This window comes from Mustela lutreola, chromosome 8, assembly GCF_030435805.1.
Source record: "Mustela lutreola isolate mMusLut2 chromosome 8, mMusLut2.pri, whole genome shotgun sequence".
Lineage (NCBI taxonomy): Eukaryota > Metazoa > Chordata > Mammalia > Carnivora > Mustelidae > Mustela > Mustela lutreola.
This window is the reverse complement of record NC_081297.1, coordinates 134955912-134968761: the sequence shown is the minus strand read 5'-3', so window position 1 is coordinate 134968761 and position 12850 is coordinate 134955912. Positions and strand designations below refer to the sequence as shown.

At 35.5% G+C, this 12850-nt stretch overlaps 1 protein-coding gene across 1 annotated transcript in view; it reads right to left on the bottom strand.

Moving 5' to 3' along the window:
* Positions 1-12850, bottom strand: part of WASHC4 (WASH complex subunit 4) — a 61764-nt gene that overhangs the window by 6208 nt on the left and 42706 nt on the right. Inside the window, exons 26-29 of the mRNA XM_059186737.1 lie at positions 11308-11416; positions 7014-7080; positions 6466-6552; positions 1730-1877 (exon numbers count right to left, since the gene is read on the bottom strand). Of these exons, the coding sequence (XP_059042720.1) occupies positions 1730-1877; positions 6466-6552; positions 7014-7080; positions 11308-11416 (411 nt within the window). The remainder of the gene's footprint in view (positions 1-1729; positions 1878-6465; positions 6553-7013; positions 7081-11307; positions 11417-12850) is intronic.

Genomic DNA, 12850 nt, shown 5'->3' with positions numbered 1-12850 from the left:
CTACAAAATACCTTATCATCTATTCAACAAAGATTTACTAAAGATTACTATATTCCAGGCTATATTAAGTAATTATGATTTTAAAAAATCAATACCATCAAAGAGTCCATACTCTTGATACTCTCATCAATGATAGAAATACTGTGTATCTGTACTGTCCAACACAATAAGCCACTAGCCATATATGGTCACTGAGTGCTTGAAATATGGCTAGCAAAACAGAGGAACTAGATTTTTTTTATTTTATAAAATTTGAATTAAGTAGCCACTTATAGCTATATATGGATAGCAGAGCTCTAGAAGGGTAAAGAGAGACATGTTTAGGAATAATTGTGATACACTGTGAAAGATACTGTAATAGCCTATGCTGGAAACATAATATCAAGTCTCGGTTTTTTTGCCTGAAAAACTCCCTGGGAAATTAATTAGATTTGTGAAATCTCTACCAACTATTACTTAAATCTTTTTTTTAGATAGCTCACTTATGTTTGTCTCTTTTCTGGAATTAGATAACAAACTCAAGCACAAGAACGGAGTCCTGTACTTCCCTGGAGTGCTGTCCATCCACCCATCACTGATAGAACTCGGACAACTGCCCTACAACACCCCACTCTTCCATTAATGCCCCATTTGCTGTTTACTTGGTTTCAGTACACCGTCCTTCAACTTAAAGAAATATAATGACAAGTCACCCTAAGTTAACTACACTGTTATAAAAGTATAACCAAGACAGATTTGCCTCCAGTTTGACACTATTTCAGGATGAAAAGATAATATTTGCTACATTACAGTTACAATATATAATTATGATAAAGCATTAACAATTACACTAGAGCATTAACAATAAACATATTAAAAAACAGTAGAAAAGAACATTTACAAAGAAAAAAGCTGTCCACAGACCATCGACTGCTTTCAAAGGACAAAAATGATAGTAATATGTAAGAAACTACGTTAACAAGTCAGGCAGCAATATGAAAATTTATTACTCTTGATCAAAGTAGATGTAATCAAAAGTTACATCTGTCTAGTGATATTTAGATTTTAGAGCTACCCATTTACAAATTTTTTTAAAAAGTTTCATTACAGAAATCTTTAGGGAAACCTAACTCTTGCTGCTAGTATGCCACTCTAATCTCTTGACTCCATTTTCCCCATTGCAACAACTCTATGATGTGATTTGGAGTAACTTGAGCTGTATTTAGATGGCAAATATATAGAATCAGAGTAGTACACACTATTATATTATGAAGCAGCCCTTAAAATTTCATCTAAATGTTAGTATTTACTACTATATAGAAAGAACTTGTCCTTAAACAGTAATACTTTTAAGAGATATGTGAAAAATAGCTTCATATTTTAACAATTAGAAACTAGTCTACATTCATCACTTAAAATGATTACACAGTATAATCAGCCCAAAGATATTATGGTGTGTGTGTGTGTGTGTATATATATACACATATATATGTATATATATATATATATACATATATATGTAAAATGGAGTACACACAATTTAAATAACACTAGATTTTTCTAGCAGTTACCAACAAAAGTCCATCTCAACTGTAAAATAAGTTTCATTCTGCATAGCTAGTTAAGTAAAACCCCTAGGCCGCATTCACTGAGATCACATTTAAGTAACAAAGTCTATATGCATTTCCTGCTACAAAGAAACTGGACCTATTTTCTAACTTTGAAAAAAAAAATCACTAAAAATACTCACCAGAGGGGGAACAATGATATAGAAATTTCGAAGATGTATATTTTTTGGCCTTCGAAATTCTGGAGCAAAAACATCTACAAGCATTTTGAAATACTCCGTGCCTTCAGCAGAATTTCGTGTGTGATCACTGAGGACTGAATCCAAATGCCTAAAATACAAAAAACATTATTTACTGGTTCCTTTCTCAAAAAGAAGATATGGCTGGCTGGCTGGCTGGCTATCTATCTATCTGGTGAGAGACACAGAGAGCGTGCGTATACACATGCGCGAGGGTGGGGAGGTGGGACAGAGGCACCAGAGAATCTTAAGCAGGCTCCACACCCAGCACAGAGCGTGACATGTGGGATGCGATCTCATAACCCTGAGATCATGACCTGAGCGGAAATCAAGAGTCAGACCAACTGAACCACCCAGATGCCTTAAGTCTCCCGATTCTTGATTTCGGCTCAGGTCACGGTATCTCAGGGCTGTGAGATCCAGCTCCACACCTCAGGCCCCATGATCAGCAGGGAGTCTGCTTGAGATTCTCTTCTTCTCCCACTGCTCTCCCCCCCGACCCACACATGCATGTGCACTCTTTCTCTCACTCTCAAATAAATAAATCTTAAAAAAAAAAAAAAAAAGAAAAAGAAGAGTCAAGACATTTAACCAACTGAGCCACCACCCAGGTGTCCCAAAAAGGTATGGCTTTTTAAATCCATCTCTTACCATCTTAGATGAGAATGCTCAAAAGTAGAAAAAGACATTTTTAAGTCAGTTTCCTTGGAGTTCAGAATGAATTCATTTTCATATAAAAAAAAAAAGCTGATTGCTATTGCTTATTAACTTAGTCCCTAAAATAAAATACGTAGGGCATCTTAGAACTTAAATAGTTTTATATTTCTTCTTCCCACAGTAAGTCCTATAGAACTCCATTTCATTGTAAATAAATTCCTCTTCATTTTAACTGTCTTCACTAACGCTTCATCTGTACCTCCCTACCTCAACTGGAACCTGGCCCCTTTTCAAGAACTTAGCTTCCCACTTGACGTTCAGAACAATTAGCTGCTTTTTCTCCTTCATCCATCATTTATACCTACCACCACTCTCTAATTATTATTCCCCACCACCAAAAGGTAGGAATCTCTCCTTTGAGACTCACACGATCCCATTATATCCAACTACCTAACTACTCCTTCCTGAAAGGAGGCATCTACTAATTAACCTTTTAAACCACTTACCTACCTTTCTTTATCTTAGACTACGATAAGTATTTTTGTTCTCCATTATTCTGGAAGGCTTCACTGCCCATTTAGATAATCGACTTATGATCATAATCCCACAACTTCTTGACTTCACCTGCCATGCACTCTCCTTCACATGACGTCAGTCTTCCACTCCTTTGTACGGATCTGGACCTTGCTATTACCAGACAGCTTTACTGTACAGATCTTTTTTTTTTAATGAGAATTCAGTTAATATTAATTTATATATTTAAATTTCTTTTCAGTGTTCCAGAATTCATTGTTTTTGTACCACACCCAGTGCTCCATGCAATACGTGGCCTCCTTAATACCCACCACCAGGTTCACCCATACCCCTACCCCCTTCCCTCCAAAACCCTCAGTTTCTCAGAGTCCACAGTCTCTCATGCTTTGTCTCCCTCTCTGATTTCCCCCAACTCACTTCTCCTCTCCATCTCCCCATGTCCTCAGTGTTATTCCTTATGTTCCACAAATAATTGAAACCATATGATACTTGACTTTCTCTGCTTGACTTATTTCACTCAGCATAATCTCCTCCAGTCCCATCCATGTTGACACAAAAGTTGGGCATTCATCCTTTCTGATGGAGGCATAATACTCCATTACATATATGGACCATATCTTCTTTATCCATCTGTCTGTTGAAGGGCATCTTGGCTCTTTCCAGTTTGGCACCTGTGACCACTGCTGCTATGAACATTGGGGTACAGATGGCCCTTCTTTTCACTACATCAGTATCTTTGGGGTAAATACCCAGTAGTGCAATTGCAGGGTCATAGGGAAGCTCTATTTTTAATTTCTTAAGGAATCTCCACATTGTTTTCCAAAGTGGCTGCACCAACTAGCATTCCCAACATGTAAGTACCCTAGAGATCTTAAAACAATATCCCACCTCTCTGACCTCTTGCAACTGCTTCAAAAATATTTTTAAAAGGTCATCAATTTTTAAATGAATGACATCATTTAATAAGAGAAAACAGTCTGATTTTCTTCTTTGACATACAAGCCACAAACTAATCATTTCAGTGCACAGCACTTTAAATACATTATTACCCGTACATGACTTATTTAATTTGGCAAAAAACTAAGCTATCTAATAGACTATTTCAAACCAAATCTTGTGTTGGGGCCTTATTGTCATAAATATGGACACACATTTTCCATTTCTTTTCATTTAAAAAAGTTTTAGGCCTACTGAAAAGTTAAAATATATTGTACTAGACACCTATTCACCCCTCACCTACATTCACAATTTAACACCTGCCACATTTTCTTTTGCCCAAAACATTTCAAGTTGGCAGATTTCATGTCATTAAGCCCACAAATGCCTTAATATGAATCTGTTAAAAACCAAGACATTTTCTTACAAAGCCACAATGTATCATTACATCCCTAAGTAAAATACAGTATTACCTAATGTACATAAACTCCCAATTTCCCCAATTATCCCCCAAATGTTCTTTCTTTCTTTTTTTTTTTTTCCTATCTAAGATATGACTAAGGATTACCCACTGCATTTGGTCATCTGGTCTCTTTAGTTAGACTCTAGAAGAGTCTCTTGGCTTTTTTTGTCCTTTATGACATGTGATATTTTTTAAGAGTCTAGGCCAGGTGTTTCATAGAATACACCACACTCTGAGTGTCTCAGTCTCCTCATAATAAATTCAAAGTAAACCTTTCTGGCAAGAACACAACATAGGTGCTTGCTATTACACTCCTCAGGAGGCTCCATAATATCAGTGTGTCTTGTTAACTGGTGATGCCATGTTTGATCGCTTGGCGCAATACATCAATCTCTCTAAAGATAGTTTTCCCTTTTGTGGTTGGATATTAAGCAATTTGTGGGATAATCTTCCAATAGTGAATGAATACTCTGTTCTCCAACACTGTTTCATTGATGATTTTTGGTTTCAAGCATTATAATGGTGGTTGCAAAACAATGACTTCTCCCTAGATTTTCTCATCCCTTCTGCACCTATTAGCTGGCATTCTTCTGTACAAAACAAACTTTTTTACAAAAAGTTCTGCTCTTCACCTTTCTTACTACCACTAGGGCTCATGATTTTTTTATATAATGTATTATAATCAATTTCTATCATTTTTTTTTATTAGCTTATTTTTTGAGAGACAGCATGAAAGTGCACAAGTCGGGGAGGGGCAGAGGGAAAGAGAGAATCTTACACAGACTCTCCAATGAGCTCAGGGCCTGACAAGGGGCTTGATCCCACAACCCTGAGATCATAACTTGAGTCAAGAATTGCACATTCAACTGACTAAGTCACCCAAGTACCCCTGCCATTACTTTTTTGAGAGTCAAACTGTCTCCACTTTGTCCAGGGATGCCCTTTCCTGCCAGAGTCAAAAAACTATTACAATTACTAATAATGAAATTTACAGTTTTCTAATTTCTTAACAATTCTACATGCCTCTCTCAACTTTTAAATTGAGTTCCAAACTCACTACTCAAGTGTGTAGGTCTGCACTGTCCAATAAGATAGCCATCAGTTATTTAAATTTAAATGAAATAAAATTTTAAATTCAGTTCCCTCATACCATTAGCCCCATTTCAAGTGTTCAATAGCTATATGTGGTAGTGCCTACTGTACTGGACAATGCTACCCTAGATTATGTGAAATGAAGGACTGGTATTCTAGAACTGTGCTGGCAAACAAATATAAAAAAAGTTAAACAGTGAAATTAATTTTATTAAGGAGATATTTGCCCTTTTTTTTACACTAAATCCTCAAAATTAGTTATATACTTTATACTTCAAAACAGTTCGATTTAGACTAGTCACATTTCAGGTGCTCAACAGCCACAGTGGCTAGAGGCTACCATATTACCATGTTCTAGAAGATTCCTTTTTTTTTTTTTTTTTTTTTTAATTTGTCAGAGAGAGAGGGAGAGAGAGCGAGCACAGGCGGACAGAATGGCAGACAGAGGCAGAGGGAGAAGCAGGCTCCCTGCCAAGCAAGGAGCCCGATGTGGGACTCGATCCCAGGACGCCGGGATCATGACCTGAGCCGAAGGCAGTGGCTTAACCCACTGAGCCACCCAGGCGTCCCTAGAAGATTCCTTTTTAATGAAGTTGGAAAAATCTCATAATACTGTAGTCTTTAAAAAACTGTATCTCATAAACTGAGACCATAACTTGTATAATAAAAACTCAAAAATATCAGTATATGTATATTACCGTCTAATCTTCCCTTTAAAATGTTTTTATTATAAAAATATACTTTTTAGGGGCACCTGAGTGGCTCAATGGGTTAAGCCTCTGCCTTCAGCTCGGGTCATGATCTCAGGGTCCTGGGATCAAGCCCCGCATCGGGCTCTCTGCTCAGCGGCGAGCCTGCTTTCCCCTACCCCACCTGCCTCTCTGCTGCTTGTGATCTCTGTCTGTCAAATAAATAAATAAAATCTTAAAAAAAAAGAAAAAAAAAATATATATACTTTTTAAATCTCCAAATTTAGATTATTTTCAAATTAGAGTACCTTGCTGCTTTTAATGTTTCTTCTGCTAGACCTTCTTCTTTCACTAATTCTTCAAAATTTACAATATCTTCAAGATCAGGCACAAATCTAAGAATTTGGGAAATAATTTTATTAAGTTAAATATGTACAACTGACATAGATATGAAAGCGGTATTGTAAGACTCTAAATTTTCAACCATATATTTGGAAAGAACTTCCCATTTTAGTCATATTATTAATAGAACCAATTTAATTCCAAAATTGACTTTCAGATATGAATAACCAAATTTTAATCCTTAAAGTCATGTAATCTTTAGAACCAGTCAGAAACTGTACTGATAAGTTAACCATAACTTCAGGAGAAATAAAGATTTTCAAAGATCTGCTATAGTCTTAAACGTTAAGAAAAAAATTTAACCAGTAGAATTAATGGTTTTTTCCCATATTTTAAATCAAAATATATCAGTAAGAAAAACTTCTTCACAATATCATCCACAATAAAGATAAATTAAAGGACATAAAACTTTTATATGGCATAAGCAAGGCAAAAGTGATGTCTGCATCCATACCTAATGGCATTGCTGCTACAGTGAAGGCCGCCAGATCTTATCATCCGTATATAGCCCATAGCATTACCTTAAAAATGATACACACATACAAATTAGATATTTATACAAATAATTCTAAACTCCAAAAGTCAGGAATACAGTCATTCACAGCATGGCTTTACCACTCTTTTTTTTTTTTTTTTTTAAAGATTTTTATTTATTTATCAGAGAGAGAGGGGGAGAGAGTGAGCACAGGCAGACAGAATGGCAGGCAGAGGCAGAGGGAGAAGCAGGCTCCCTGCTGAGCAAGGAGCCCGATGTGGGACTCGATCCCAGGACGCCGGGATCATGACCTGAGCCGAAGGCAGCTGCTTAACCAACTGAGCCACCCAGGCGTCCCGGCTTTACCACTCTTAAGTATCAAAGGATTCTTGTCTGTTTTACTTTAGTTCTTACTCTATAAAAGTAAAACTTACATTACTTGTGTGCCTAAAATATAAATACATATACTTAAACACAGCTATGTCAAAAATTATATGTGACTGACATCTGATGAACGAATTCATTAAATGTTGACCACTTTTTTAAAAAACAAAATAGGGGCGCCTGGGTGGCTCAGCGGGTTAGGCCTCTGCCTTCGGCTTGGGTCATGATCTCGGGGTCCTGGGATCGAGCCCCGCATTGGGCTCTCTGCTCAGCAGGGAGCCTGTTTCCCCTTCTCTCTCTGCTTGCCTCTCTACTAGTGATCTGTCTGTCAAATAAATAAATAAATAAAATCTTTAAAAAAAAAAACAAATAATTTGAAATTTCTATGTCAATAATTTCTTCCTCATCACACTGAGTGCCTCCCTCTCTCTTTCCTCCCTTGCCACCCCTATACATGCAAAGGGAAATGATATCAAGAAATCTTTACTTGATGCTTCCAAATTACATCTCCAAGCCTGCACTACTCCTCCAGGTTTTTTAATCCAATGCCTATGCCCACGTGACTAAGAAGAATTTTTAATTTAATATGTTTAAGTCAAAATCACCCTGTTATATTTCCTATCTCAGAAACTGACATTTCCATCCTTTCAACTGCTCAGGCAAAATGTCCTGAAGTCATTCCTGACTCCTGTCTTTCTTTCATACTTCATATCTAATCAATGGGCAAATTATAACAGGTCCACTTTCAGAACGTTCAAGGCTCTGACCTTATTCCAAAGCACCACATCTCTTGCCCACCCCTCTGTAATATGCAAAGACTCCTTACCTCCCTCCTTCCACCTTCAGCATCCTGCTTCCTAATCTCTTCTCTACATAGCAGCAGTGCTGGTGGTTCTTTTCAAACTAAGCTGGAACATATCCTTTCTTTTCTGAAAACTCTACAATGGCTTTTCATCTCAATAAAATTCAAATTTCTTATGTGGTCAACACATAAGAAAGACTTTACTAACCCTTCCATTCTGGCCCCTATTTCCCAAAAATGCTAAACCGTCTCAGGACTTTGGCACTTACTGTCGCCTCTCTCAGATACGCTCTTTCCTTCCCTGAATATGCACATGGCTTATTCCCTGATGTTATTTAGGTCTCTGCTCAAATATCACCTCCTTAGAGCTTTCCCTGAACATTACTGAACAGCACTGTGCAGAACCATTACATCTCCTTACCCAGCACTTAATGCTGACGTATTTCGTATCTTTTTTTGTCTCTCCCAACTGGCATGCAAAATCCATGACACAGCTTCTGTTCTCACTGCTCTATGCCTAGAGCCAACATATCCTGGCACATGGTAGGAATTCACTAGTATAGTTGACCCTTGGACAACATGGGAGTTAGAGGCATCAAACCCCCATCCTGCATAGCTGAAAATCCGCATTTAACTTCTGACTCCCCTAAATTTAACTACTAATAGCCTACAATTAACCAAAAGCTTTAATTAGTGACATAGGCAATTAACACATTTTTTGTATGTTGGGTGTATTATATACTGTGTTTTATAATAAAACCAGAGAAAAGAAAATGTTATTAAGAAAATCATAAATCTCCTCATCTGTTTAATTAAGCTCTACAGGGCAGTAATTTTGTTCAGTGGCATATATATATCACAAGTACCTAGAAACATTTGTTGTCCTCAATAAATACCTGTAGAATGAATGCGTAGAATGCCAATAGCATTGTGAGAGCACCCAGAACCCTTTGGCACACAGTAAGTGCTCAATAAATGTTAGTGGTGGGGTGATTATGTCAGCAGACAGGTTATTAGACTAAGTGACTTTTCCTTTTGCTCCCAACTCTGAGATTTCTTACTCTTTTTCTCAAGATATTTAACAGACTCAAGATATATAACAGACTCAAAAACACATCACTATGCTTTACAAGCATTTCTATTTCTATACTATATTTATATAATTATATATTGTGTTATATTACAAGAATTTATATTTTCTAAGGAGAGATGAATTTCTAAGAAGAAGAATTTATATTTTCTAAGAAGAGAATAAAGAATAAAACCTTGGAACAAAGTGAAAAGGAAAATATTCACAAAACCCCGGAACAAACTGAAAATGATAATATTAACGATATGTTGAATGCATCCTGGTGGCAACTGAGGTGACACTATTTTTTGTGTATTGGGGGGAATTATTTTGATGTGTACTGTGGGAAAATGACTAGCACAGTAAGCTCATAATTTAAGGATTACTTCATAAGAAAAAATTATACCTTAAAAAATATAAAAATATTAACTAAGTAATAGTGCAAGCAGTACTCACATGTGGAAAAAAACCTCTGACATTGGTATGCAAGTAAATGAAGTTTTAAGCAACAATGCTTTAGAAAAACAGCTCTTCATCTGAGGCCCATGGACTCTAACTTTAAGCACCTGAACTCTGGTATAATAACATGCAAAACTGTATGCATAGTACATGGTTCTGGGGGAAACCAAACCAGGGTCTTCATCAGATTCTCAAAAAGCGTTAAGATCTATTGCTCCAGAAGTTTACAATCTAATATGACATCAAATGTCTCTATGAAGAAAACTGTTCTTGTGGAACAACACCTCATTATTAAATTGTTTAAAATTTAAAAAACTACAAATGTTAAATTCTCTAAGTTCTTGTACTAATACATAATAGAAATGTCTACTATGTAAACCAATTAAATTATAAAATTTAAGCTAGTGTTCAGTGATTTCACTCCAGAACTAAATCGTTCCAATATCTTCCCCACCAGTAAATGTAAAGCCCTGTGAGAACGAAGGCTATCTCTATTTTCGGCATCTAGAAGAGCATGATTTTTACCAAACTGTTGTCAATAAGAATTTACCAACTGCTTAAAGTCTGTAACTGTGAAGAAAATTAAACAGCTTTGGATTTAAGCTAAAAAAACCCGGCTTAAGTCCGAGCAACACTATTTCTCTGAGCTTCTCTTTTTTCATCTTTAAAATGATGATTACATGCCTCTCACTTGGGGTTTTTGTGAGGACATTACCAGAGATAATGTGTGTGGAAAGCTCAAGTAAGTATAGTTTTATTAATCTCTGATTACTAAATGTGGTTCCTGCTTTAATATAATGTAACACATTTCAGAAAGACATGTTCTACCTGTGAGGCAGGACAGCTTAAATTATATACACATATCAAAGGATGTAACACAGAAAATTATAATATTTAATAATTCATCTTTAATTAAACTGATCCATAAGTAATATGACTTACTTATATTAATTAACTTTCCATATAAATTATTTTATACCTTTGCACTTAGGCTGTAACTTCAGGGAACCAATTTTTCTTTTTAAGATTTTAGTTATTTATTTGACAGAGAGAAAGAGAGAGAGAGCACAAGCAGGGGGAGCAGGCAGAAGAAGAGGGAGAAGCAGGCCCCACAGTGAGCAAGGAGACCCAATGTAGGACTTGATCCCAGGACACTAGGATCATGACCTGAGCTGAAGGCAGATGCTTAACCAACTGAGCCACCAAGGCACCCCAGGGAACAAGTTTTTAAAGCCCAAAGCAATGCCAATGAACAGGGTTAAGTACCTAATAAACAGTTACCGGCTGACTATTATGAGCATGATATTTGAGATAAGTTAAATATATATTTAATTTAATTGAAGAGATTTTATTCGACATATATTAGTCCATAGTCTATCAATTATTTTTGTACCAACAGTCTAATCATACTTGAAAAACTTCTGGTAAGAACATCACTCTAGTGGGATAAAATTGATCTCAGGTACTCATACATTAAGTTGATTATTTGTATGGGATATTTAAGCAAAAAGATTCTTGGAATTTGTATTTTATTTCCCAACTCTTTTATAATAACTTACCAATCTGGCTGATGAGTTGCCTGAACTGATCAAGGTAACTTTGTCCCTCTGGGGTAATTCCAAGTTTTCTGATGCCTCGATTGAATTTTTCTGCTCTTTCAAAAGGATACTAAAGAGATAATTTAAAGATTACCTTTATTAATAAAGACCCCTAAAGAATAAATTGCCTATAAATTCAACCACTAAAATCAACCATGCTAATACCACTTGCTTCTAATTTTTTATTTTCATTGTGCTTAAAAAAAAATCACTCAAGTCTAATGACAAAAAATTTATAGCACAAAAACTACCAATATCCAAGGTCAATATAAATTAAACTTCTTTTTGCCACTAGCTAAGGGAAATAATTTTTATGAAAGTCACCAAATTTAAGTTTTCCACCACCATTATTAGTCTCCCAACATCCAACTACTCTATTAGATAGTCAAAAGAAACCAATTCCTTCTAGAAACATTTCTTCAAAGATGTCCAACCGAGTTCCTGTGGGCTGAATAGGTAATATATATAAAAATACACTCCTTCTGAAATAATACACATTAGCTAAGCTAAAATATCTAGCTTCCATCACCAATAAAAAAAAGATTTTTCAAGTCTTAGCTGATTAAAAGTTAGGAAATTACTCATTTTATATTAATAACAAATGGACACAATTCTTACAAACAGAACGATAATTTCTCTGAATACTAGGAATTTATTCCAATATAAAGGAGACAATTAAATTCTCCACTGATAACTGTAATCTGTAAATTTATTAGTTATTTTACTAGAAAGTAATATTTTACTGCTTTGACACTGATGAGAACTACTAACTAGTTTACTAGAGGGTTGCAATTAGATAATGCTTAAGAGTAATTAAAATAGTTCCATATGTGGCAAGTCAAATAGAAAACTCATCTAATAAGCATGTTGGTTCTCTATCTGCATGACCACATGCATCTATACTAGTACCACTCAGATTTCTCTTCATTATTAGAAAATTCAGCCCAGAGGGAAAGGGAAAACAGCATTCTTATAAATTATAGATGGGAATATCAATTGGTACAGTGTTTTTAGAGTATGTAGCAACATGTATCAGAATTTTAAATATTCATATTATATGCCCTAGAAATTTCTCTTCCAGCAATTTACTTTTCAGAATTTTAATAGTCTCCAAATACACTGAGATAAATATGTAAGGATGTTACCTGCAGCACTGTTAATAACGCTAAAAAATAAGAAAAACCTAAATACTTGTCAGTTGGGGAAGATTAAGTAAGTTATGGTATACATCTTTACTATCAACTGTTAAAAAGAATGAGGCAAATCTATATGTAAAGAACTACAATAAGCATATTGTATAATAATCTGTGTAGTATTACATCATTTTTGTTAGGAAAAAAATTAGTACATGTAGGGGCAAATAGCTATGTTTATCACACAGACATCTAGAAGCATCATATCACAATATTAATAGTAACTGCCTCCAAAGAATGAAAGTGGGAGAAAGAGAAATGAGGGAGATCATTCAGTTTATGCACTCTATGTTGTTTAAATGTTTCAAAGT